The sequence below is a fragment of the Thunnus maccoyii genome, chromosome 2 (assembly GCF_910596095.1).
Source record: "Thunnus maccoyii chromosome 2, fThuMac1.1, whole genome shotgun sequence".
Taxonomy (NCBI): domain Eukaryota; kingdom Metazoa; phylum Chordata; class Actinopteri; order Scombriformes; family Scombridae; genus Thunnus; species Thunnus maccoyii.
Window position 1 is genome coordinate 34,790,665 of NC_056534.1, and position 27,781 is coordinate 34,818,445.

Here is a 27,781-nt window from a genome sequence, read left to right on the forward strand (position 1 = left end):
GATTCACCTACTTACAAGCTTCTTTCTCTGCCTCCCGTAGAAGCAGCAGGCTGGGTCAGGTGTGGATCGGCAGGCTGGTGTCGGTGGTACCCAACAGGCTCTGACGGTGATGGTTCAGGGTCAAGGTCAGACCACTGGCCAGCTGCAGGTCATACCTCACGGCGTCACTGTCATCCCAGGACCCGGCCAGCAGCTCATGCAGGCGGCGTTGCCCAACGGCCAGGTGCAGCGCTTCCTCTTCACGCCCCTGGCCTCAGCTGCTACACCGACGTCAAGCACAGGTATGAAAAGTATGAATCAGTGTTTGCATTTTAGGACCGATTAGTCCTAAAATATCTTTCCTACAATGTCATTTTCTCTCTCGCTCTCTCTCTCTCTCTCCAGCCACCACAGTTCCCGGCCAGCCCAACTCAACTTCCACCAAAACCCCGGCCCAGCCCGCTCAGCAGGCAGCCTCCCCCGTCCAGGCAGGGGCAGCCCCCCTGGCCACCACCAGCACCCCTTCTTCAGCCACCCCACAAGGCCAGTTACCCCCCCAGACGCAGGCCCACATGCCCATTCAGTCTCCCACCTCGCTGCAGGTGAAAACGCAGGGAGGAACCACCCAGTTGCAGCTGCAGCAGACGCCCCAGCTCATCAGCATGTCTGGACTACAACAGCAGGTACAGGTATGATTAGACTAGTGGTCGGTCGTGGAGAAGTTAACCATCACTTCACTCCACAAACTGCAGTAGTTCAGATAACCTAGAGTAATTTAGAAACCGGACACTGCTCAGGTGGAGCTACATGATGTCCAGACCATCTAAATAAATTTCTTTATTCAAGTCAGTAAACAAAAGCATGATTTTTCTTTTCAGTTTTTGTTAAATGTATCTTCTGTGTTGTGGCTGCAGGTGTTGGCCCAGCTGCAGGCCCAGCAGGGTGGAGGCTCTCTGCCACAGCACATCAAACTGCAGCTTCCTATCCAGATACAACAGACTGGGACCACCTCAGCTCAGGGAGGACAGGTAATGCAGCTGGCCCGCTAAACCAGACTCTAGCTTACATTACCTTCACAGAACCTTGCAAAGGTTTTTTTTTTATCCCACTGGATCATCAGAAAATTAGAATTATTCTGTATTTGATACTGTGGCTACTTTTAGAATACCCTAACCCTACATCTGTAATGGTATAACTGTAATATTTACCAAAATGAGAAGTTCAAATTAAATAAATGCAGCTTCATTGGAGGTATCAGTTGATTCATCACCACTGCTTCAGACATTTTGGATATATTCTTTTATGCTGTCTTCACAGATTGGGAACGTTGTGACTATTCAGGCAGCATCTGTCCAGGAGCAGCTGCAGAGGATCCAGCAGCTCAGAGAGCAGCAACAGCAGAAGAAGAGACAAGCTGCAGAGGCTAAGAGAGAGCAAGCCCTCAACGCAGCCAGCCAGAGCGACATCATTCAGAAACAGGTGTGTGTGTGTGTGCGTGTGCGTGCGTGTGCATGTGCGTGTGCTCAGGCACTCATCATAACCAGGTCATCCATCTCAGTCCAAAGCTCTCTCTCTCTCTCTCTCTCTCCGCCGGCCATCAGTACATAAACAGTCATCATCCTCCAACCCGTCCACCAAGACTGGGTTTATTTTTACAGCTCAGACTCTGTCTCTGTTTGGTGGACGTAATACTGCCAATACTACTGTGTGTGTGTGTGTGTGTGTGTGTGTGTGTGTGTGTGTGTGTGTGTGTGTGTGTTCACCTGTCCTCGTGTCTATTTGACCTACTATTCTTCTGATTCTAGTGCATGTGTGTGTGTGTGTATCTATGTTCCAGGTTTTTGTTTCTGCATATTCAGCTAATATACTCTGACGTAGGCCTGTGTGTGGTCTTCCTGGTTGCGTTCAATAACAATCCATTTGTTGCACACATCACAAGTCTTAAAGTAAAGCTATTTCCTCTCAAACTGCTGACAAACATGTTGTTTGCTTTTTGCATCACATTTTAGGTGGTGATGAAACAAAACGCCGTGATTGAGCATCTGAAGCAGAAGAAGACCATGACACCTGCAGAGAGAGAAGAGAATCAGAGGTTAGCTGTGTGTGTGTGTGTGTGTGTGTGAAAATGTGTGAATACCACTTTGTGGGTGTTCAGAGGTTTCTTTTTGGTGGGCACGAGGTTTATTTTGAAGTGTTCTGGGTCATGAGAAGAGTTAGACTTTTTTTCACAAATCAAACTGAAAGCACTGTGGCAACATGTTTTTGTAGCGACAGAAAGCACAGAAAGGATGTACAGCGTAGGATTATTACTGGTGGGACAGTCCCGCTACAGTGTCGTCTTATGGAACTGTAACATCACCACCAAAGCAGTATATACGTTATCCTTTCCTCTCTCTTTTTGAGTTTTGTCCAACATCACATCGGGAGACTCTGCACAGCATGGGAACTTTTGGATGTGCAACCACCAACAGCTGCACGTCCTCACTGTGACCCTACGAGCAAGAACATAAAGACTAATCCGTTTATAAATGAGAAGAGTTTTTACAGCAAAATTGCACAATACCCTTCCAGACGTATACTGATCTGTAGGGATGTAGGGACTTTAAACTTCTAATAAAAAATCTATCAGCTTGACATCATAAGACATAAAATAATTGTGTTTTTTTTGTCATAGCTTTCCACTAAATACACACTGTCTAAAATGGGCAGGAGATTAAGTAGCCTCACTTTTATTACTAATGTCACATGCCTTGATCTTAATCTAGTACCACCTCAACTTCTGTTGGTATACTGGCACTGTTTTAACGAGAGCGTAACAGTTTTCAGTGGTTATTTCCTGAGGACCAAGTGTCAAAAAGTTTCTATCTTGAAAAAGGTGCAGTTTTATTCTGAAAAGCAGAGTTACTACAACTGTGAACATGCAAATAAAATCCATAAAATAAAAGGCAAAGTAGTGCAACAGTAAGAAATGTTTTCCACCTTCTTCCCTTTTCCTTTTTTCTACGTTGTAGATAGATTATACTCTGACCTATGGTTGACCCTGTCAACCATGTGTTTATGTCCACAGAAGGTGTGTCAACACTGAGTCCATTCACACAGACCTGAAATACCAAACCCAGACTAACCTGACATCATTACAGCAGCTCTGTCTGTCGTCTGTCTCTCCGCTCCTTTTTTCCATTTCTTCATGTCATCCTTTTCTCTCGCTTTTCCTCCAAAAAACACGATTCTATGTGTAAAACCGGGAGCTCTGACGTTCAGCTCGTCTTGTCCCGTTTCATCGGTCACCTCCGCTTCCCGCGCTGCGTTGGCGGCGTGAACTTCGGGTGGCCCGTCTTTGACCTCAGCAGCCGTCCTGGATGTGCTGGTGTGTCGTTCACACAAACGTACGCCGGAGAAGACAGACACTCTGTTGCTCAACGCGAACCAACAATTTTCAATCTTAGTTGTGAATGTTAGCAAACACAAGTGAACATACTGTCGACGTAGATTTACTGTAATATACTGACGCTAATCTTTGACAAAACGTTGGCAGCCCCAAGTGATATAAGGTCAGTTGGAAAGCGTAGTGTGTATATCCGAGTATCTCCCTGCTTAATATCTCTTGTACTACTTTTGCTTTGCAGGAAGTTATGTCATCACACAGTGTAGGACCTCATATGTGACCCTGAACCCCCATGTGTATTTTAACTTGCTCGAATTTGCGTGTATGACGTTTCCTCCTCGCTTTCCCATGTTTACAAGAGCAGTGAGGCTTCCCATTAGTTCTCTATCTGTTCATCTCTCACCATACCTCTCTTCCAACTCTCAGCTCCACTCCCATATTACTGAAGCACACACAAATAAACACCCGAACAACCAAATAACCCTGCAACATCTGCGAGACACGTGGCCCAGTAACGCAGCTCCGCGGTTCTCACAGAGATGATGACACAATCGCAGCCAGTTTTAGGAGGTAGCCATGTTATCTTCGGGATTTCAGAAGGCTATGTTGTTTGATTTGTCGGTCAATTCATGCAGAAAGTGTTTACACTCATCTGTTTTTTTTTAAGAAGTTGAAACCATGTATCCCCTGAGCAAGTTGTTTTTGGATAAGGCAAACTGTTTGTTTTTCTTTTTTGTGTTTTAGCCATTATTTGATAGTTCACAGCAGAGAAAGGAAAAAATTTTTAGAAAGACGAGGATGAGACACAAGGAAAACCCAGAGCCAGAGTCAAACCCAGGACCACCAGAACGCCTGGAGGACCGGAGTCGAGAGAAACGCTTTCATTGTTCATTGACACGCACTGCCGTTTCATGCGTGTGGAAAGTTAGATGTTCACATTTCGAAGTAGCCAATAGCCGTGAAGGTTTTTACTCTCTGAAACATTGAAGCATTGTTTGGATTAATATTCCGCTCCTGCCCACCAGTGTTTCAGAGGGATAACTTTCTTCCTCTGTGACTTCAACTGTAGCGGTTCTCTGACCTCTAGATTCAGATATGTGATAATCCTTTCCCTCCCTTTTCTTTTATCCTTCTCCCTTTTCTCAGCAGGAGTATTAAGTGTATTTTATTCCTTTTAAAAATAGCCCTATTACACTCGGGTCCTCATTAGATTCAGCAGAGCTATTTCTTGAGCCGTGTTTTAGGTGAGAGTGTCATTTTTTCTACCTCATTTACGGGCCCGTTCATCCTCAACGTGCAGTACAGCACTGTTCTATATAACATCTATTTATGATGCTCTGTAACTTCTAAAAGGTTAGGAGAACATAAGTCATTAATTAATTCACCTCCTGTCTGTTCAGGATGATTGTATGCAACCAGGTGATGAAGTACATCCTGGACCGGATAGACAAGGACGAGAGGCAGGCGGCCAAGAGGAGGAAGAAGGAGGAGGTGGTAGAGGCGAAGAAGAGGTTGGCCAATGCCAGCAAGCTCTCGTCGCTTCTTTACCGGCACAAAGAGAGCCTCAAGATGGAGATCCTGAAGAAGCGGGCGCTTCTCGACAAGGAGCTGCAGCTCGAGGCCCAGGTACAGAGGGAGGGACAGCAGAACGAGGAGGGCGAAATCTGTTTCCATTGAAATGTTATGTTATACATTGTACATAAAAACAGGTACATGAGAAAGAAAATAAGTGAAGTCGAGTGGGTACACACTCGGCATTAAGTTTAAAAATAATTCTGAAGAAATGGTGCAATAAACATTGAAAACACATTTTTTCCTTTTAAATCATTATTGAACATAAATGAGAGAATCTGGCTTTAGCTCATTAAAGTACTCCCCACCTGTTGTATCCCCATCTGTCCCGTCATTACCGTCCTCAGGAGGAGCTAAAGAGGGACCTGTTGCGGATGCGGAGGGAGAAGGAGAGGGCTCAGGCAGCGGCCCAACAGGCGGCCCAGGCCGCCGCCGCGGCGGCGGCTCACAGCCAGCAACAACACACTCTAGCACGCACACACGGCATCACCACTCAGCACCACCTCACCACGACCGTCACCTCCGCACACAAGAGGAAACGCGAGGAGGAGAGGGAGACGGCGTCGTCGGCAAAGTCCAAGAAGAAGAAGATGATCTCGACGACGAGCACCAAGGAGAGCAAGAAGGACACCAAGCTCTACTGTATCTGCAAGACGCCCTACGATGAGACCAAGTACGATGACGCCATGTTCAGTACTTTATTACCTTACAGTCATAAGCACTTCTAAACACTGTTTTAAATACATGATTCCTGATGAGAAATCTGATTGTCCATGAAGTAGCAGGGTGGAGTCTACAGCTCTGAACTTTGCTGACTGGTCAAACAGAAGCCTCCGTGTGTAAAGCATTCATTCATTGGTTGTAGAATCAATATTAGGACGAGGGATGGAATTTCGTTTAAAGTTGATGTGTAAACGTAAGTTGTGTAGCCAACTTCCTGACTAGTCTAAAAAAAAAAAAAAAAAAAGGGAAACCTGATTTGTTAATTGTATCAATGTGGCCGTGCATTAAGTAAAAAAACGACTCAGCAGATCTTTGCATCTGGCCTCTCTGCTGCTTCCACAACATACCGTCTTCTAATGTCAGTTCACACAACAGAAAACGTAATCTGTGTAATTTTCCTGATCTACACGCTTCTACAGATGTAGTGGAAACATAAACACATTCTCTGAAGTGATTTTAACTTCCTGTCTACTCCAGCAGTGCACCCTCAGGCAGAGAGGGAAATCTATAACATGTCATACACAGTAAACACTTCACTGTGGTTATACAACAGCATAACATACGATAGCTTTGAGTCATTACTGCTCTGATATCATGAATGTATTTATCTATTTATTGAACCAGGATGTCTCTTGAGCTACATTCTCAAAAAAAAACGGCTTTACTGTGAGACCTTAATAACAAAGCTGCTTCTCTCTAAAGGTTCTACATCGGCTGCGACTTGTGTACCAACTGGTACCACGGCGACTGCGTGGGCATCACGGAGAAGGAGGCCAAGAAAATGGATGACTACATCTGTGTGGAGTGTAAACGGGGCCAGGAGGGCAGCACGGAGGAGCTGTACTGCATCTGTCAGACTCCATATGACGAGTCCCAGTAAGGAGTTGCTGTGTGTGTGTGTGTGTTTGTGTGCCTCACACAGCTTCTGTTGGTACATGGTAACATCGTATGAACGGGTCGATATGGTTTACATATCATCAGTGTTGCAAGTTCTTGGTCAAAGTAGTAGTGGAGTACAGAGACATTGTACTGTCTCTTACTGTTCTCAAACTCATGTATTTACAGAAGGTCTGATGCAGCAGGTGCATGTAATTAACTGTAATTAAGCAGCTGCTAGGATAGAAGCACCAATCAATCATTTGAAATCACACATGTGGCTGTTTTTGTTTTGGTTTTTTTTTAAATTCTCTTGTCTTCTTTTAACTCAAACCAGAGAGGTGAGTTGTGTAGATGGTTTGGTTGCTGTATAAGTGATGGAATCTGTACTGCATTTGTTTATTTTGGATGTATTTTTGCAATAATTGCATTTCCTGTATGACATGGCACTTATTACTTTCCTGTTTACCCGAGCAATTAAGGTCTTGTCAAGAAATGTAAAGCTTTGAGTGATGTAGTTTTATTCGTGTATACTTTACCCCCCCAGAACTGTAACCATAGCAACAGGAACAAAATTGCTGATGCTAGCATTCCAGCACAGATGTTTTGTTATTGTCAATAATTCAACAATATCGGGGGAAATTTACACGTTTTGAAAAAAGTGTACGAGTAAATATGAAAGCAAGTTGGTCTGTTATGTAAAAGTAAAAGCACTTCCTGTCTTCCCAGGTTCTACATCGGCTGTGACCGGTGTCAGAACTGGTACCACGGTCGCTGTGTGGGCATCCTGCAGAGCGAGGCCAACCACATCGACGAATACGTGTGCCCGCAGTGCCAGTCGACGGAGGACGCCATGACGGTCTTCACGCCGCTCACAGAAAAGGACTACGAGGGCCTGCGGAGAATCCTGCGCTCCTTACAGGTGAACGGGAGACACGTGCGGTAGCTGCACATATTACATGTGTTAACTTTGATGTAGTGCATGAATGAAATGCAGGTTGGTGGAAATCAAAGGCACATTTCATTTAACTCAACCGTGGTCCTGGAGCAGCTGCTGAAGCAGCAGCAGCAGTGTTACAGCAGTAGTTTTATTACCAGCGATAGGCCGAACACTAACACAGCTCCTCACTGCCCCACTAAAGTGTAAAAGCACCAAACAAAAGTCCTCTCTGTCCATCTTATCTGATGGGTTCAGCTCCCCAGAGCGCTAGTTGGACAGCTGCCTAGCCTGAGCCTTTTTTTCCAGCTTCCCTTTCTCTTCTCCTCCTCCTCCTCCTCCTCCTCCTACACTCTCCTGTCATTTTCTCCTCCTCTCTCCACTGCTCTGTGTGTCTGTGTGAGAGACCCAGAAGTGGGGAAAAAGGCTCGAGAGAACATCTGTGTTGACCCACCTGCTTCCAGTGTCATTTTCATGGCGCTGTTTGTTTTTTCTTCATCGGGTTCAGCTTTCTCAAGTGTCTTGTCTTTCTCTTTATCCCTGTTTTCGGCCCCTCCCTCTCTCTTACTCCCCTGCAGGCACATAAAATGGCGTGGCCGTTCTTGGAGCCAGTGGACACGAATGACGCCCCGGACTACTACAGGGTTATCAAGGAACCAATGGGTGAGTGGAGGGATTAGTGCTGCTAAAACATGTGTCTGCATAACACACACACACACACACACACACACACACACACACACACAATTGGCAGCAATATTTGGAGTTGAATGTTTCCCTGCTACTGTATCTGCTATAATAATCAGAAATCATTTCCATTTCTGTGTCCGTTGAGGTTCATTTTAAACCCGGACACGTTCTGAGTTGTATGACAGCTTCTGGTGTGTGTATGTGTGTGTGTGTGTGTGTGTGTGGACGAGATAGAAACTTCTAAGTTCACTCAATCCAACAAATGATCTGAGTAGCTTTTTTGAAATAAAATGCATATCAGTGAGGAAAATCTCTTGAAGTACTGTAAATGTTGTTGCGCGTTTTAGCTCATTTACTAAAAATTGCTCATACTTAAGAAGCTATTATTTTCCAAAGCATTTGTTTTCAGATTGAGGGTGGTGTTGTGTTTTGCTTTTCATTCACGGTGGGCTGTATTGTGTTTTTTTTTTTTTTTTTTATCAAAGCTGTCCTGTCGCTGCAGTTGAAAGTAAAAAGAATTTTGAAACCTATTTTGTAATGTTATGTTATGTTTCTAGTGCTGGTGGGAAAGTCCAAGACTTGAGATTTGGCTTCACAGCGCTGAATTTACAAGCTGTATTTTTAAATCCTGGAAGCGACTCCTAAAGCATGTCGCTGTGAGCCATTAAACTAGAAAGCTGCACAATGAAAAAACCATATAAAATAAATAATCACTCTCCCTCCAACTCCCACTTCACTGACCCGAAACATCAGCAAGAAAGGTGAGCAGGGCTAATTGGGCCAAGTCTCTCCAATGATATTATACCAAAAATCCAAAATATTACAGGAAACTATCAAAGGAAAGATGTGATGCTCTGATACTATATCTTACTCATTAATGTAAACCTACTTTCTGTCTCTGTATCAGCAGATACCAAATACCGAATTACTCAGACTGGGATTGAGAGTAATCCCAGTTCTACTCAGTAACGCTGTTTTCATTCGTCCATCGCTTTATGCATTAGAAGTGACACCTAGTCTCTATATCTTCAACATTAAAACACCACCGTCAGGAGACCAGCAGGGAGGAAGCCCTCCAACTCAGATCAAACCGGCCATGTAAATGGGGACTTACGTCAACGGGGCCTTTTTGAACTTCCACACAAACAAACCGTTAATGAGCTGGTCGGGGTCTGCCGGGCTCCCTGTGGAAAGGACCAGCCCCACACTCAGCTCCTGTTGGCCCGATCCTGGAAACTCTAGTCCTGCCCCCTCACTTCCACCGCAAGAAAAAGACCTTGTTGCTTTTCAAAAAAAAAAAAAAAGAAAAAGGGCGTTTGGCTGCTGTAGCTGCAGCCGTTGGTAGTTTTGGAGGGTTTTGAGATGAAATCTGATGACGGGAGAAGAAGGAGGTCTTTGATATTGACCATGAGGTTTGTAAGCTCCTGGCCAGCTGGGTGGGGGTTAAGGAGGTTAAGAGTCGGATATGTTTGTTTAAAACGCAGCCCCGGGGACGCCGTGCAGAGCAAACCACCGGCAGCAGCAGATTATATGAAGGCTCGGCTGTTGCCAGTTAGCTTCTTCGCTAACTGAATCTCACATTTTTTTCCAGTTTCTAACTGGATATAACTAGGTTAGTAACACTGAAAAGCTCCTTTTCAAGGGAGACCTAGACTTGAAAGCACTGATAACTCATCGGACTGTGGAAGAGTTTCATTTTGTGTGGATTTCGTTCCTCAGGAATGACACATAATGATGCTCTCCTCAGGAATGACAAATCGGTCAGATCTCAGTAACTGATGTGAGAAGCTGAGCAGATTGAGGTTAAACGCTGGCAGAGGTTTCGGATTTTTTTCTGTCACATATAAAGTGATGAACTGCGCTCCCAGGAAACATTTGAACGTCTGTCAAGCACATGCCACATAAGCTGCAATTACTTTTGAAGAAGGCATGCAGAGACGTCGATTAGCAAGGCCAGATATTTATCTACAGTTTCCGCATGTGTGATGTTTGTTTCTGGCAAGAGCTCGCAATCAGATGTGTAGGTTTTTTGGGGTTTTTTAATCTTTTTCTGTTATCATTAACCTAACACATGTTTAAATCCTATTTTCTTAGACCTTTCCACCATGGAGGAGAGGTTACAGAAGCGCGAGTACGTGAAGCTGACAGAGTTTGTAGCGGACATGACCAAAATCTTCGACAACTGCCGCTACTACAACCCCAGTGACTCGCCCTTCTACCAGTGTGCCGAGGTTCTGGAGACCTTCTTCGTCCAGAAGCTCAAAGGCTTCAAAGCCAGCAGGTAAGACTGTGGTGATGACAATGATGATGATGATTATCAGCGTTGATGAGGAAAATCAACACAAAATAAGGGCCCTATGAAATCTGTTTATCCCAAAATTCCGTGTTTTCCATTTTAATTTTCCTGTTTTTACAATTTTAAGCACATTTTTGTCTCCAGAAAGAGACATTTCAACTATTCAGTAAGAAACTATTCAAAATGTAATCATACATTGAATGAAATGAACACATATCAATGAGTTTGTAGTGATGCAACACCACATTGCACTATTTTTTCAAATCAAAGAAAGTGCTTCAATACACACCAGCGTGAAGAAGTGAAACAGACATGTTTTAAGCGCTATGGCCTGAAGTAATCCTTCACATTTTTGTGAGTGGTTGCACTGTGCGCCATAAAAAATAATGATCACAAAATAACATTGGTAAATGTTTAAAGGCTTATAGTTTGGATATCGCTCTGCTCTAAATTTAGCCTAGTGTCGAATTCCTCAGTTTTTTTGGATGACTTAGCCGTGTCAGAGGGCCTCGTTGACATGACTCTGTGTGTGTGTGTGTGTGTGTGTGTGTGTGTGTGTGGTGGAAGAGGGGTGCCAGTCAGACTCATGTCTAACAAATAATACTTATAAAATAGAAAGAAAATAGCTCCGTCAAACCATACAAAACAATAAAGCAAACAGCAAGTAGCAATGGAATATACTTTACCATAAACCAACACTGCAAAAACAAATAGACCACAACTCAGTTTAGTTTTCAATAGGTGTATTAAATAAAGCAAGCAAAGCAACATTGCTGTGTGTGTGTGTGTGTGTGTGTGTGTGTGTGTGTGTGTGTGTGCGTGTGCGTGTGTGCGTGTGTGTGTGTGTAACTCGTCCCACAGTCTCAGAGTTCAACCCATTCTTTAAAGACTCCGTTTTCCCCACAACCCTCGAATCAGTTCAGCTCAGTTTCACAAACATAAAAGAAACACAGCTCAGAAGTCCGCTCCAGGTTTTGCCGTGGATCCCTGCCGTCAGTGAAACACACACATCAGAGGACAGAAGCTGCAGCAGCCTGTAAATGACACCAAAACACGTTAGAGACTCTCAACATAGTTTTTTTTCAGTTCATTCGGCGTAGGTGCTGTGAAAAATGCTTCAGTGCTGCAGGGAAAACCCTGATTTTTTTTATAAATTGCATCCACATTTTTGGCCAATTCCACAATATTCCGCGTTTACAGTTGATTCCATTGTTATTATCAAATTCTGCAATACTGTTCATGTTTTCCGCATCACGGAAATCATAGGGCCCTACACAAAATAGCAGCAGATGACAGACTAGCCCCAGAGTCAGAGAGCGTTCACCCTGTTGCATACTTAAGAAAAACACCAAGCCATTAGCAGCTCCAGCTGTGCTGCTCTGCAGCCGGCCCGGACCCCTCTGGAGGCCGGGTAGGCGCAGACGTTCTCTATCGAGAGCTATAAAACGTTTCTTCTCATGATGAAATACTCGTCAGACGCTAGCGGAGTTCATCGACTCCTTCTTCTCTTTGATTTTTTCCGGGTCACAATCTTGTGTTTCTTCGAAACTCTCTATCATTTCAGGGAGAGGTGGTCATGACTGAATGCTCATACTTCCTGCAGGCTCGTTCTGCCTCTAGAACAATAATGTGTGATTTATGGACACAATAAATTTTCAAATCACAAATCCAGTTTTTTTTTTTCTGAAGGCCTTGTTTTGCTCGAGGCACTGAAGTGATCCGCTACATGAGCTTTTTCTTTCTGTATGAGCTTTGAGTCACACCCTTCATGCTGTACACTTCCATTATGGTGGTATCTTCATCGTACACACATTTCATTCATAACAACATGTCACCATCCACTCTCACCATGTAACGAAGGTGCATTTTCTGCTGCTATTTGATGTTTTTTAGTGGAGTTATGGAAGATTCAGACCTCATCTTCTACCAACTTGTATTAACTATAAGGAATAGTAATTCCAAGTTGACTATTCAACCAAACAATTTATGCAACACGAACCAGGAAATAAGAGAAATAGTTGCTCAACGTGGATCAAACCTGTTGGATCAGGTCTTTTTTCAGGTTTTTGGCTGAGAATCAAAACTCTATATCACCCAAATCTATTTCAAGCGATGTTTTTCCATCTTTGTAGAGTTTGAGTTATCACTGCTGTTCTCGTCCGCAGCACAGCAGAGCAGCTCTCTCTGCACAGATGATCCTTATACAACAAATCAATAATAACTCCACTCCCTGCTTGTGCTTCTGTCGTGCCTCTAAACTCACCTCACCACCGCATTGCCCCCCCGCTGCGTGACGTGATCGCTGGGTGGATGTACACTACAAGATTTTTAGCATCATTTGTCTGCAGTTAGAGCGATTTAATATGTGGATATTATACTTTACTGTTCTTGTATTATTTACTGAGGAACAAGCTGAACATTTCTTGTGGTTTGCATCCAGCTGTATGTGCCTACAATGGTGATGTGCTTCACCCGCATGTATTTACACCATCCATTCTCTCTCTCTCCCTCTCTTGCAGATTGTGATGTCAAAACTCCTGGGTGCCGGGGTCACTCTTTAAACAAACAAACAAATAATTTGCTATCCCGGATGTTGCTGTTTTTTTACTTCTTTAAAACAGCAATAAAAAAAAAAAAATAAAAAAAACTTTTGTAAGAAAGTTCATATATTAAGCCACACTGTAGGTGTGATCCTTTTTTTATTTTAGAAGCAAAGGAAAGGAAAAAAAAAAAAAAGTTTCTACTGTCTAATAATGGCAGCCATGTTGGTAATACAAAAAGCATTCAAGGGAAAATGTATTTTCTTACACTTCTTGCAACAGATGACTGATATTTTGTTTATGTTTTGAGTTGGATATAAGGCAAAATATGAAGTTTAGCTACGTTTGTCACTCTCTTTCTCGAGATTCGATTTTGGAGAAAAAAAAACCAACAAAAAAGCTATTGATTTTGATTGTGAAATCTGACTTAAGTTCCACACATGCTGATAACTTATCTTTTAATTTGATAGAACTGTTGTTTATCATATTGGTCATAACATGCTGCAGCAGAACATTTTTACCTCATTTCTTAGCCGAGAATTTTAAGATAAAAAAAAGCATGCAACATTTATTAGTTTTTTTTTTTTTTTTTTATTGGCTGTACCCATGTATAATGTTATTTTATGTGCATATTATATCTTTTTGTGAAGGATTATTTTCATGTTCTAAAGGAAATAATGGTAGGATCTGTAAAGATAGATTGGAGAAAAATCTAGTTTAGCTTTCCTGTTTCTAAATACGGCGAGCTCGGCAGTCTCCAGTTTTAAAACAAGTCCTTGTATATACACTGTTGGGCCGACATCACATCATACACTTCAGTTACATTTCACCAACATGGCTGCTTGGTCTATGTCAAAAATGTCTGACCCACTGGCATCCAATACATGTTTTTGTTTTGTTTGTTTTTTTTTTTTTTTTGTATTTCCCCTAGTGCATATTTTTGTCATATTGTAAAGCTTTTAATAAAAAAGGAAACAACCAAGTTATCCAACTGTTTTCTTCCTCCTCTCTTTGCCGTCTCTGTAGGTCTCATAACAACAAACTACAATCAGCAGCCTCTTAGCTCCCTCCTAAAAAAAAAAAAAAAAAAAAAAAAAGCAAGTGTCAAAAAAAAAGACAACAAGCCTTGCAGTTTCCTCTGAATGATTAAAAGCCCTGTGGTCCAAGTCAGGCTGCGTCTGAACCTGAACCCACTCAGGAGAAGAGCTCGCACTGGGTGTCACAGTTAAAGCTCAACAATACTGGCACCCTGACTGGACGAGAGCCCACCACCCTCCAACATCCTCCCCTTTCCATCCAAAGTGTCAGTGGGAAGTAAATGACATTAAGTCCCACCCTCAGACCAGGGGCAGGGCAGCTGTGAACTCTTGTTTGGCTGCCTGTTTCATTCCAACAAGCCCCTCTATGAGAAGAAAGATCCAAGATGGGAAGTGGTGTGGCAGATAAAGTTGTCAGGTTGGATGTTCAGTGGCAGTCTGATCATAAGGCAGCAGCAGACTCTTACCAGAGCTGTGTTTTAATTCTGTAGCTGATCTCTAACTTTGTGTTTCCTATATAGCAAAGTGTCAGCTTCGTTCTTCCTATCCAGAGGTGCAACTTTCATTTCATCCTGTCACTTTGAATATCTCTGCTTACATCTTAAATTAGAATGCACATTTTCATGACACATACATCCCATTAAAACCCTGTTTTAAGATGTTAATGCCCTCGAGTGAGTATGATCAAAACGCCCGGTTCATGCTTCACATGATGCTTAATGTGCGGGAGCTGCAGCCTTCATGTCCGTGTTGGGAGTTCATTCTTCAAATTTTTTTACGATTGCATGCCTTGAAGCAGTTTTTATCGGTGCAGTAGGAGCATACAGATCTCTTTGTCCCCTACCGAAACCAATCAGCATTCAGATCCACTTTATTCAGTTAATCTCAGGCATGGTGTAACCTTCCACATGCCAAGTTATTTTGACTGTAAATGTATGATTTGGACTCGACCCACAGGTGTGTAGTTTTGCACAAAGCATGAACCGGCCTCATGAAACCCATTCGAAAGTGAACGTGTCCCTCAGTGGTACATTTTACTACATTCCCTGTTTCGGCATTCTGCTGCTGAAATGCTCCATTTGTAATAGCAGCTATATTTCTGAAAAATAGTCCATTTTTTTTCTATAGGATTAACATCACCACATATGGGTGTAGACTCACTCAAGTATTTCAGGGGTCTTCATTTTGTCTGAGGGCTGCTTCACTTTCATGTTAATTTCTAGAGGGAAACACCCAGGACAGGCCATTCCACCCACCACATCCTGCCCCTCCTCTAACCTTTTCTCCCCCATTCTGTGTATTTGTGATATGCAAGCGAAGAATGTTAACTAGCTCTCCTTGAAACTTGACCTCCTGAAGACGGTCAACGACAAGAAGCGAGGAAATGAGACTGGTCGAAGCATTAGGCCTTCAGGGAAGGTGAAACTTGTACGAGGCTTAACTAACCCACATGTACTGTACCCTCCCTCCGTACACATACTGTCATGTCAAAGCTCTGAGTCTGTAAGTCTCTCTCCCCTTATCTATCGGCCACTTCTTCCAGCATATTACATTGAAGTTGACAGGTTGGCTCACATATGTCTCTCAACTCGCCCTCAAAGCATGGTTAAGTAATTGGATAATAGACTTTTCCACTCATCAACTCAGTTATGTTGCGGTCTGTGGCAACATGTCTGGGAGTATTCTTTGAGTGGGGACTGGGGAGTCTTTGTACCGTGGGGTTTGTATGAAAATTTTATAGCTGCATTTTTAGCATATTTGGGAACATTTTTGTAATCTGTGATTATCAGATTTGTAGGAGGGATGAGTTATAAGACAAAGTTACAGTCGTCTAAGTTGATGCGTTTAAATTTAGGCAAATGTTTCAGTTTCAATCGTTTTTTTTTTTAATTTTATGTGTGTACAAGCGGAGTTGAGAGATAATGTAGCTTTCTGTCTTCTTTTCTGTGTTTGTGTCTTTCACACAAATTTCTGTCACTTTGTAATCTGACGATGTGCTTCATCCAGTTTGTAATCTCTGTTGTATATGATGACTGTCCAAATATGTAGAGATGAGAGATTTTTAGAGCAGTAGAAACTTTTATTTTTCACTCTTTGAACCAGCAACTAAGCCCGCCTGTATATTTTAACTGTCTATTTTTTCTCTTTAATTGAAGTGAACTCTACATTTAGGTGAAATTGCCATTTATATTTAAAGTGCTGCATATTGTGAGCATAAAAGGTTTTGAATGGGGTAGAGTGACACAGTAACTCTTGTGAAGAGTTTTTCTTTTTTTGTAAGAAACCAACCAGTTCAGCATAACTTCTATATTGACATTGCATTTCTTGTATTATTTATTCATATCAATGAAAAGTTCTCAGTTTTTTGAGTAATGTTAAAGAAACGTAACTGCAGATTAAAAAGTACTCTATGTTTTTAACAGATTGTGGCAACTCCGAAGAGATTCTCTTTTGTACTTGATAGGACATTTCATCCTAGATAATAAAGTAATGTTTTTGGCACCAGTTTTCAAAAGAGTTGTGTTTTCTTTGATTGTCTCTGCTCATTACAGACACCCCGGAGTTCATCATACGGAGGTATCCAAGTTTGTTACTGTGCATTGAATTTGTGGTATTGTATAAGTCTTGCAGTATAAGTGAGTGTGTTTATATGGAATGTTTCAATAGCGTATGTCACAAAACTTCAAACTTAAGAAAGAGAAACAGCATGGATAGAAGTAAGTAAAAAATGACACAAAAGCAGGTGGGTCTCAATCTGCTCTTTAAAGATGTTGACAGATGTTCCGTCTAAAGGGAGAGATTTCAAAGTTCAGGAAAAAGTACAAACATCTTAAGTTTTAAGGACATTCTCTGATCAGAAGTAATCAGAGTCGTAATTAAGTGCTGCAGTAGGCAGGTGCATAACCAAGCGGGCCTCTAAAAGTGATCACAAGAATCCTAAATTAGATTTTGAATTTCATGGGAAGCCAAGTCTACAAAAACAAAGATCAGTGTTACGAAACCTTTCGCTATTTTGGACCGTTTGTGCAAAATCCGGGGATGTTTTGCTAAAGGAGGTCAAGAGGGAGCTACAACTGTCGAGACAGGATGAAATAAAAGCCTGAATAATCATCTCCATCTTGGCTTGAGACATAATGGAACTGAGTTTCACAATAAAAAACAGGAACAAATCAAACACATTACATGGTCAAGTGACACCTGGATTTTTGAGGGAAGATGTAACCACTGAGATTTAAAGAGATTAGGCTGTCAAATAAAATCTGTAATATGGTAACATTATGAATCTTAAGTGAGATGTATAATTGAATATCATGCATAGCAGTGATGGGAGACACCTTTAAAATGCTCATGGGGAAGCGTATTCAAGGCAAACAGAATAGGATCCAGGACAGAACCTTGGAGCACACCACAATACAGACTAAATGGTGTCTTGCTTACTTTCTATTGGCATCAGCAATTCATATCACTTTGCATAAGTAACACAGTTTAAGATTGTATAATTACAGTATTTTTGCTTCATTCATGTGTTTTTCATTTTTATTCTTAATTTTTGAGAGATCATTTGTCAGGGAATAACTGCATGGCAACAAGGCTAGATTACCAAACAGACAAAGTAGGGGATTGCCCCCAGGGTCCCAGACCCGCAGGGGGGCTGAAGAGTCCGGGATCACAGTGTGGCCTACTAAGCCATCCACCAACTCTCAAAATACCATCTTTCAAGCACTGGATTGAGTTTGTATATGTGGCTTGTCTGTTTCACATTCTGTCCCTTTTCGAGGCTGGAAATAATCAGATCTTGTCAAAGGAAAAGATTCCCAGAGGAGTTTTCCAGCCTCCGAAAGGGACAGAATGTGAAACGGACAAGCCAAATATACAAACTCAATCCAGTGCTCAAAGATGGTATTTTGAGAGTCAGTGGACAGCTTAGTAGGGCAGCTATGCCTGGAGAGTCAAAGCATCCAGTCATACTGGCCAAAGATCTACATATCTCCAACATCATCCTAAGATAAGTGCATAAGGAAGTAGGTCACAGTGGCAGAACCCACATGATGGCAAGGCTATACCAGGAGTACTGGTTTCCTGGCGCCGGGGTGGATATAAGAAAGATCTTAGCAAAATGTGTTGTATGTCAACAGGTACAAGGACCTCCGGGCAGCCAACAGATGGCAGATTTGCCATGCAATAGGATATCTCCAGATAAACCACCATTAACCTCAGTGGGAGTAGATTGTTTTGGTCCATTTGATGTGAAACTTGAAAGAAGTCAAGTGGTATGGAGTAATGTTTACATGCTTAGCTTTAAGAGCTGTGCATATCAAAGTAGCAGCATCAGTGGATACTGATTCCTTCATCAATGCCTTTATAGCAAGATGAGGACAAGTCAAAGAACTCCGCTCAGACAATGGGACCAACTTTGTCAGTGCCAATCGAGAGTTGAGGAGGTCTACTGAACAATGGAATCATTCTCAGATCCATGAGGAACTCCTACAGAGAAGTATTAGGTGGACATTTAATCTTCCAACTGGTTCCCATCATGGAGGAGCATGGGAGAGACTAATTCACTCCATTAGGAAGGTCCTCAACTCTATTTTAAGGGTGAAAAATTATTGATTAGGAAGGTCTCCATACAGTGCTCTGTGAAGTAGAAGCTATTCTTAATAGCAGACCAATAACAAAGGTATCCACAGATCCTAGTAACCTAGAGGCTCTGACTCCCAACCACCTTCTGCTTCTGCTGTCCACAGATGTAGACAAGTGCAGGATATGTCCAATTTGTTTTGGAAGAGATGGACGAGGGAGTACTTACTGCAGCTTCAGGAACATCAAAAGTGGATCAGAGTCAAGCACAATTTAATTCCTGAAGACATTGTACTCATTGTGGATGACTCAACTCTTGGATCATGGGGAGAGTTATTGAAGCTGTTCCAGATAAGAGAGGACTTTTATGGCAAGCAAAGATCAAGACCAGGACAAGCTGTCTGGATGGGCCTGTCAAAAAGATTTGTCTTCTTCAGGAAGCCAGGGAGTCCTGATGGATACTTTCTGACATGACTTGTTTTGACATGACCGACTTTGGATGTGACTTTAAAAGTGGAGGTAAAGATCACTCTCAACTGACTATGTGCTGGTAACTTTTTACCCCGAGAAGCTTGAAGACCTTGGAGTGAAGGACATTGGAATTGAACTGTTCACCTTGATCATATGTACTCTACACAAATTATTCTGTAATTATTGTTAGAATAATTAGGGGCCGGAATGTAGGAGCAAGAGATGTATTTGGGTTGCACACCCACTCACTCACTCAATCACCAATGGTATTTGTGTGTGTGTGTCAACGGGGCGTACCTGCACCTGCTTGTTATCAGTTTAGTTTGTAACAGAGAGAGGGTGAGTAGCTGATATTTTCTATTGACCGCTCTCCTTTTTGTCCACTTTTGCCACAACATCTATGCAGAGCATCTTGTATCATAAAAGTATTTTTATATGTGTGTCAATAAACAACAAAAATGCAGCTACGGACTGCTTTTGCTTGGACGCAACGTGTGAGACAGGCCTCCCTACATTAGCCCTCTCAGCGGCTAATTGTTATGTTTTGATAGTTGTTACAACAGGTGATAATTTAATTTAATTTGTTTTTAATACTGTATGCACTCCTAAAGCACATGAATTCTTAAGGCCCGATCTTGTGCATGTACCTTTAATGCCTTTATATCCTGTGCTTACTTGGTGCATGCAGACACAATGCACAGAGTGAGTCTGGGAGAAAAAAGGGGAATCAATGAGGGCCCACAACTGGTTTTTGCTCCAGGGTCCCTTAGTGAGTTAATCTGGCTGTGCATGGCAAATTGAAATCCGTAGCTTAACTCTCGACAATTATCTGGAGCTTTCAGGAAAGCTACTTGTGAGCATTGAAAGACAAGGTCATGACCCCGACACGCTCATACAAATGCTTACTGTGATCAAATTACCAACAGTACACATAAGAGCAACCATCAAGGTTGACCTTTCACTCTCCTCTCTCAACCCTCTCCGCCCACCTCCCTGTCTTAAACCCCCCGAGAGGAATCCAAAGTGTTTCATGGACGCTGAAAGCACCGCAGAAAAACCCAAAGTGGTTTCAATCCACCACCCTTGTCTCTTTCTGTCTCACTCACCCCTTGTGGCTTGGGGGCTATCACACAGGAAGCAACTTGGAGATATCCCCCCTTCTCTCCCTCCTCCTCCTCCTTTACATCCTCTGCGATGAGGAATGTCCTCCCGCTGCGATAGTACCCAAGATGTGGAGCAGGCTCCTGTTTCCTGCCCGCCTGCATCTGCTCCCTCCAGCGCTGATCCCAGATAGAGGCTTCTTCGAGCCTGGGAACCGAGCGGCCGAGCTGACAGACGGACAAGAGGGGGGAAAAAGAGGCTCAGCCCTGCCCCTGCCTCAACATCCAAGTTCTCAAGTCAGCCTCTCTTCCCAGAGGCCAGATGGAGACCACGGTTGTTAAACTCTAATTAGAGTGTCTTACTTACTTGCAGGCTTTTCTCATGCAATCACTGGGAAAGAAAATGAGGAACAATGTTGAAGATATCCTCCCAGTCTGTGGGCAGATGTATAGTGATAGCGTGAGTGGAGGAGTTGTTTTAAAGACAAATAAATTTCTCACGGGGTCGTTGAGTACAAAACAAATACACATTTTTATTGGGTTCATGAATAGTAAAGCAATGTCAGCGTTCAGTGCAAATCTTTTCCCTTTCATAAAAAGCATGAGCTCAGGGTTGAACTGCAATCAAGCCAGGGATTTCTGATTAAATAAGAAGCTATCCCTTTGGGAACAGAAAGACAGATCCAACACCCCTCTTTTCTCCCTTTGTCATTTTATATAACCCTCTTTAATCCTCGTCCACCTTCCCCCACCTCCCTCTTCCTCTGATTCTGCCTTGAAATTCCCCTTTTCAGCTTTGGCCTTCCCAGAGGACTACGTGTCTGTGTGTAAGCAAGAAAACAAGAGCCATCCCAAAGAGGAGCTATGACGGAGGCACTTTTCCGAGTCATGTATCCAGGTGTGGAGAGGATCAGATTCCTGTGATTAGATTTATGGCTTAGTCCCTACAACAACTCACCCCCTCCTCATTCAGCAAGGCCCCTTTTGATGTCGCAGTCTACTCAGGCAGACATTTCATCGTGGACACATAATTAAAGTTAAAAAAATAAGTCGCTCTCCTGACAAACAAAGGTCCTGTGCGTTCTCTCTCTCTCCCTTTTCCTCCTTCCTCCCTCCTCCTCCTCCTCCTCCACTGTGGTTTGTTGCTGCTCCTTTTTCAGACTCTTCATTCCCTCCCTTTGGTCCTTTAAACACTAATAGTGCATTTCCTGCTAACCAACAGCAACCACAGTGACAAAATGCGCCAGACTGGGTGTTGCGAAACAATTCAGTGCAATACAACATTTTGTATTCATATCAATTTAAATGCATCATATATTCATCAAAGGAATCAACTAGATTTAAAATTCTGAATATGTACGATCACAGCGGAGGCTCCCACGTTTCATGAAATTATTTGCGATTATTTTAAAAAGCCAATTTGTTTATACGGAAAATAAGTTTCTCCTCTTTAGTGTGTAAAAGAGCTTCCTGGATTATAGTGCCGATGCAGAGGCTGGATCTGACCATGTTTCTGGCTCAGGACAAATATAAGCTTGATTCATGCACATTAATAACTGAATGCTGGTAAATGAAGTGCATTAAACCTGCAGTGCGTAACTTTTGTCTTCCCCTTCTGGCAGTAAGAGTAATTACCAAAACACTATCGTCACGTCACGTACATACGTCATAGACTCCTCTGTACTCCATCGCTACTGTTGTGGCTGTAAAACCGTGGATAAATTGTTTTGAGCATCACGCAACCCCCTGAAATGACTCATTTCACTATCAAAATTTGATCCTTTCAGTTCAATAACATTTTGAAAGTCTAGAAGAACCGCACGATTTAATTATTTTATTCCTGTTCAAGTTAGCAGAGAGCTAACCAGAAGTTAGTCAGCTTTGCCGGCGGAAGTCTCTGGTGCGCTTGCTCTGCCCATAGAGCATGAGCAGTAAGCATTCATCCCGCCAGTGCAGGAACGTCGCCACTGACACCAGACAGACAGAGAGATTTATCTGGCAGTTAGGTTTAATCAGTATTGTGTGAACTCATTTGGCGAGGGCTTGAATGTAACGGAAGTTCGTTTATATGTAAAAGTCCCACACTATGGCTTTAACATAGCGCTTTCGTCTCTAAGTGCTTTACAATGTGCCTCTCATTTGCCCATTCACATGCCAGTAGCGCTTCTATACAAGGCACTTGCCTAAACATCAGGAGCCACAGCTACTTAATGCTCATGCAAGATAATAAGATGTTACATTTCTATAAATTAATTTCATGCTAAAAAGAAGAATGTGCTGCAGATAAGCCAGATTTCCCTTTTGATGTGTGCCAATTTGATGCCTTTTTAAGGGAATTCATGTACCTGCCATGAATGAATGAACGAATGAGGAGTTCGAGTGGAGTTGTCAATATCAGCGATTTTGAGAAAATGATATTGGACTGAGGAGACACCCTTGTTTGATGCCCCAAACATTACATCAATGGAAACTCCCTTTGTTTTCTATCGGAGACCCCAAGATAGGTTGTTTTTTTTTTGTCAATTTTACAGTTGAGTAAAAAAAGATGAACATGGGTTATGATACATCATCGCAGTCCATATGAAAGTAAATCCATTCCTTTTCGCAAAATGTCTTCCTTCCTGCACAATACTGAGGGGGCTGGTTATGATCAGTTCACATAAGCTGCAATGTCTCTTCCCCTGCAGCAGGGGGCGATATAGTCTCATGTTGGGTTCACCTACACCTGGAGCGGGTGGCCTCCAGGGCTTTCTGATGCCTCCGTTTGTTGAATCTCTTCACGTAGTTGTTGCTTCTCAGGAGTCCATCCCCAGGCTTCAGTTTACCCCCCAGCAGATTCAGGAGATCATTGGGAAGATGGCGCCTCCGGTGGTAGATCTGACCCATTACGATGTATCTGGTCCCTTGGGAACAAACATGAGGAATGTTGGAGTGAAAATGGGGTAAGTCAAACAATCTCATGTTTGCGCAAAATGAGGTAGATGTTACTGCTTCTGCTGATATAAGAATACTTACACAGAGATATTTGTTATAGACTTTATAATTTATAGGTCTTGAGGGCTGTTTGTACGTATTTTATGATTGATTCAACTCTGCATTCATGTCCCATAATATGTAACTTTTGTCTTAAAGGACCAGTGTGTAGAATTTAGTGGCATCTAGTGGTGAGGTTGCAGATTGCAACCAACTGAATACCCCTCCCCTCCCCCTCCCCTTCAAAGCATGTAGGAGAACCTACAGTGGCCACGAAACTCATGAAAAACGTGAAAGGTCCTCTCTAGAGCCAGTGTTTGGTTTGTCCATTCTGTGCCACTGTAGAAACATAGCAGTGCAAATGGCAGCCTCCGTAGAAGGGGACCCACTCTCTATGTAGGTATAAAGGGCTCATTGTGAGGTAATGAAAATACAACAATTCTTATTTTCATGGGATTATACACTAATTAAACCAAATTTATGAATATCAAATTCCATTTCTGCCAAGTCTGTTCCATTAGATGCCACTAAATTCTACACACTAGTCCTTTAAATAAAATCTTGGAAAGCATCCATAGATGGGTCCAGTGATATTAACAGCTAAACTCTAAAAATATGACCATCAATCAAATTATATTTTTTTCTTTTTATGCATTAATTAACCACACAAGTTAACCAACAACAAAGTAATATAATTAATATGTACACAGTAATTAGCCATGGAGAGCTAAAACTGCACAACAAAGCCTGGATGGACTTCACACTTTTATTCTTTTACATTCTGTGTTCAAATTGGCAACCTTTAAAATGAAGTCAGATGTTATGTTTTACGAGGCTCCAGAGCTTCACTGCTAAACTCACCCAGTTTGATATCCGGGCAGGGCTTGCTGCATTTGTAGGTGTCCAAGACCAGAAGGCGAACTTTGAAGAAGAAGCTGTCCGGGGTCACGTAGAGACGACTCATCTTGTAGAAGCCGTCGCTGCTCACCATCAGTGTAATGAGGCGTATTCCTTTACGCAACATGTCGATGTCATGAACAATCCCGTTGACAGCTGTTTGGGGGACATGAAAAACATTGCAGACATCAAAATGTTGGAAATTCATCCCATCATAACTGTGGATTTAGAAATAAATGTGATCAATTAAATTCTGGATGAACAATTTTCAAGATTTGTGGCTAAAATGTGTTCTCAGAACTCTCATAACCCATTATTAGTATTATTATTCAAGTGTTTGCTTGGTTATAAAAGTAAACAATAATGACCTAATTGAGTAAAATGTGTAAAATTGCTATTGAACTGCCATATACATACATACATTACATCAAACTCTAATAATTAATCTTAATCTGTTGATCAGTCTCTCACATTGGGTACATACCAAACTCACTGTAGCAGTAATACTCTCTCTCCTCCTTCTCCTTCCTGCATTCACTCATGCAGAAGGCATCATGTGTGAAGTCGGGCTCTGCAGAGACGACAAGCAGAGGACAGGATAGAGGGATGAGAAGAAAAGAGAGTGACTGTCTGCTGTGCCCCTACGGAGCCAGACTCTCATTCCAGCGTCATTAGAAAGGACAAGGTTGTCATTACAAAACCTGGGCGTCGCATTCCTCTGCAGGGGACTGGAGGAGGAGTATGTGATGGGATCACATCTCTGTGTTATATTTTCCATCTAAATTCCATCTAAACCATCACTGTCATTATAACTCTCCAATGTAGTGTGTGAACTACTGTGTGTCAGTATATATGATGTCATTGTATGGCTTTTGTGGAGAGTGATGAGATGTGTGAAGAGAGATGAGGGAGGATATGCAACAAGGGCCCCTGTCTGAAGTCGAACCTTCTTAAACCCCTAGGCCAGTGGTTCTCAAAGTGGGTTCCGGGGACCCCCATGGGTCCTTGAGGGGGTTCCAGGGGTTTCCCAGCAAAAAGGGGAATACTTTATCTTCACTATAATTCCATCCATGAGTAACACAATGAGAGAATGCATTCTATCTATTTTGGTCATGGCCTTCATAAACTTTCTATAATAAAACATCTAAAAGCAAAAATCTTATCAGATGGGGGTCTGTGGTCTAATTTGTGTCAGTCCAGGGGTCCTTGATGTGAAAAAGTTTGAGAACCACTGCCCTAGGCCACCAGGACACCCTTTTAAATTTGACTTTTGAGTAGTTTTTACTTTTTGACTTTGCAGCAAGTACATGTTACATTTGACAAAATTAAATCCAAATGCAGCTTTTTTTCAGTCTGTAACTAATACAAAAATGTTGTTTTTGTCTCTGTGATTATGTCACATAGTATTTTAAAGGCCACAAAGCACAGATTATTGTACTATGATACTGAAAGATTTTCCCAGCTGGCCAAACTCTTGCATGATTTTAATCTTATCTGAGATATAACCTACTGGAGTTTAGAAAATGATACGGCTCAACCATAAAGTTCATTAGTCAATATTAATACGCAGGTCAGATTCCAGGGACAGGATACAACAAATCCTCCCGTACCTCGCCTCAGGATGTCGAACTGGTAAAGCAGGCTGGAGGAGCGCCGGTTGAAGATGACAGATGGGCGGCTGTTGTTCCGGGGTGCTGCACCGATACCTGACTGGTAGAGGCTGGACTTCCCCGGGCGGTTCTCCTCTGGGTCCAGCCGTCGGTTGGGGGGATCTCTGCGTGGAGAAGGGGCCGGCTGGTGTGGCTGAGCAGGCTGCGGGTGTGGTGGACCCCTGGGTCTGGAGTTGGGGTGTCCCTCTGGCTCAGTCTGCTGAGGGGGACTGATGCTCGACTGGGTGTCCTGGCTGGTCCTCTGCACGGTGCGGTTGGCGGCGGTGGCTGTAGCTCCTGTCAGCAGGGTTTTGGGAAGCAGACCAGCAACTTCTCCTCTGGTTTTCTCACTGTTGAGCTCTACCAGACGGTCGCTCTTGAGGCCCTTCTTGCTCTTGTTGTGGGGACTGTGGTGGCGAGGGATGGGAGCCAGGTCACTGTGCTTGGGCCAAACGGCAGAGGGTAGAGGATGGAGGTTGAACTTTGACTCGCCGGTCCTGCTGCTCTTCTCTAGAAGTTCATTGATGGGCAGGGAGGGCTCTTTAACCACCAGCCTGCTCTGGTTGCTCGAAGCTGGATCTACAAAGCTGCTTTGACCCTTTTCTATAAGAGTGTACAACTCTGGAGTTAAAACAAACAAAAAATTGCACTTTAGTTGGACATATTCTACATTTTTATATAGTATCTTAATGCAGTATCAAGCCTCTCTTCTCTTCTACAGTAGGTTGATTCATTTAACTTACATAATAACTGAGGATATTCCTTGAAACTTATATATCTTGGTCTCACTTTTTATTAGTACCTCAAATGGAGGTTTATCATTGACTTTCATCATGAGAACATGGCACTTTATTCTACAATATGACTCACATTAACCCCAGTATGCGTGGGTTGGAAAATAATAACTTGATAAGAATCTACAGCTTTAAAGTGAACCAAAGACATAAAAAACCCCAATCCATCAAAATGATCAACTGAGCAACAAGTCAACTGTTACTTAATCATTGTTTTAGCATGTAAAGTTTCCGTATGGGAATTAAGCCAACAAAATAGTTTAGTTTGTGGTTTTTACAGAAATATGTCGGACACATAACAGAATAAAACTAATGTAATAGATATTGTATTAATGAGGGAAAACTCAGAAAATAATAAACTACATCAGAGAATGCTGTAGTGATAATTTCCATCATTTACCTCGTTTAAAAAGCCACAAGTACATTAACAAGTGAGCATATAGGTGTAGGAAAATCAGCTTTTCCTTTAACACATAAAAATGTCACTGCAATTATTTAAAAAAAAAAAAAAAAAAAAAGAAAGAAAAGTTTTTACACTCACCGTTAACGACATGCTCCTCTGTCTTATATAGAGGAAACACCAGAAACAAGAGGAAGAGAGTAATCCCAGTCATCCTGGAGGTTTTCTGTGGGGACAAGCTCAGAGGTCTGCTTCAGAACTGGGATCCCTGCGATTTTTATACAGCCCGTATAGGAATGAGATGGGATGGGATGCAGAGGGAGGTGGGACGTCCCAAGCACAGAAATAAACACTGTGACATGACACTCCTTTCATTCATAAATGCGTTCTAAATTAAAACAAAGCTCATATTACTGTTTATAATAAAAGAGGAGGAATGTTGCTCTGAGCAGATATTTTTCTCAAAGTAGGATTTAATGTCTGAACTTCGGTATTTTGTGTCTGACAGACTGTTTAAAATCCTCTGCAGTCATTATAGTTTACTTACTTGGTTTTGGAAATTTGAGTTTTTAGTGTAAAATACTTAAGAAAACACAATTCGTCAGGTGTAGCCAAGCGACTGCGGGTCAGTTTATCTGCTGATGTGTAAAGTAGATGAACGTATTAAAGAAATCGTTCATCTTTACTCTATTTAATCATGAGTCTTCACTGCCATCCAGTGGTCACAGTGACGAACTGCAGCACAACATCCAATTCGTCAAATCAGCGTCAATGCAAATATGACCGCATACTAACACTTCCGGTAAATATTTTAACAAATATAGTCAAGTCAATTTATTTACAGAGCACATCTAAAAACAACAAAAGTCGACCAAAGTGCTTTA

General features: G+C 42.4%; 2 protein-coding genes and 1 long non-coding RNA gene across 4 annotated transcripts in view; 2 read left to right on the top strand and 1 right to left on the bottom strand.

The window, feature by feature from the left end:
* The window catches only part of LOC121905429 (nucleosome-remodeling factor subunit BPTF-like), a 41,328-nt gene extending 28,193 nt beyond the window's left edge, over positions 1-13,135 (top strand). The window contains exons 25-36 of the mRNA XM_042423653.1: positions 41-281; positions 385-668; positions 894-1,007; positions 1,297-1,458; positions 1,989-2,071; positions 4,765-4,990; positions 5,284-5,609; positions 6,362-6,535; positions 7,265-7,457; positions 8,051-8,135; positions 10,257-10,443; positions 12,978-13,135. Coding sequence (XP_042279587.1) covers positions 41-281; positions 385-668; positions 894-1,007; positions 1,297-1,458; positions 1,989-2,071; positions 4,765-4,990; positions 5,284-5,609; positions 6,362-6,535; positions 7,265-7,457; positions 8,051-8,135; positions 10,257-10,443; positions 12,978-12,984 — 2,082 coding nt within the window. The 3' untranslated portion in view covers positions 12,985-13,135. The remainder of the gene's footprint in view (positions 1-40; positions 282-384; positions 669-893; positions 1,008-1,296; positions 1,459-1,988; positions 2,072-4,764; positions 4,991-5,283; positions 5,610-6,361; positions 6,536-7,264; positions 7,458-8,050; positions 8,136-10,256; positions 10,444-12,977) is intronic.
* A 7,595-nt stretch (positions 13,136-20,730) lies between these two features.
* On the bottom strand, positions 20,731-27,531 carry LOC121881100 (ras guanine nucleotide exchange factor L-like). 2 transcript variants are annotated; one of them, XM_042388751.1, is made up of 5 exons: positions 27,039-27,531; positions 25,761-26,324; positions 24,539-24,625; positions 24,019-24,210; positions 20,731-23,087 (listed from the first exon to the last, which is right to left on the bottom strand). In XM_042388751.1, the coding sequence occupies exons 1-5, from the start codon at positions 27,109-27,111 to the stop codon at positions 22,900-22,902; spliced, it is 1,104 nt and encodes a 367-aa protein (XP_042244685.1). In that variant the 5' UTR covers positions 27,112-27,531; the 3' UTR covers positions 20,731-22,899. The 2 variants fall into 2 exon arrangements, with proteins under 2 accessions (XP_042244685.1, XP_042244678.1); XM_042388744.1 differs by having other exon boundaries at positions 25,665-26,324.
* Positions 22,995-25,204, top strand: LOC121881114. Its single transcript, XR_006091703.1, has 3 exons — positions 22,995-23,126; positions 24,039-24,152; positions 24,601-25,204. It is a non-coding gene; the product is annotated as an uncharacterized LOC121881114 (long non-coding RNA).
* Positions 27,532-27,781: the final 250 nt, after the last annotated feature.

Coding starts and splice junctions, on each gene's coding strand:
- LOC121881100 (XM_042388744.1), bottom strand. CDS start 27,111: ATGACTGGGATTACTCTCTTCCTCTTGTTTCTGGTGTTTCCTCTATAT. Junction 24,211..24,538: donor TTACTGCTACAGTGAGTTTG/GTATGTACCCAA, acceptor TCCCCCAAACAG/CTGTCAACGGGATTGTTCAT. Junction 23,088..24,018: donor CTGCCCGGATATCAAACTGG/GTGAGTTTAGCA, acceptor TTTGTTCCCAAG/GGACCAGATACATCGTAATG.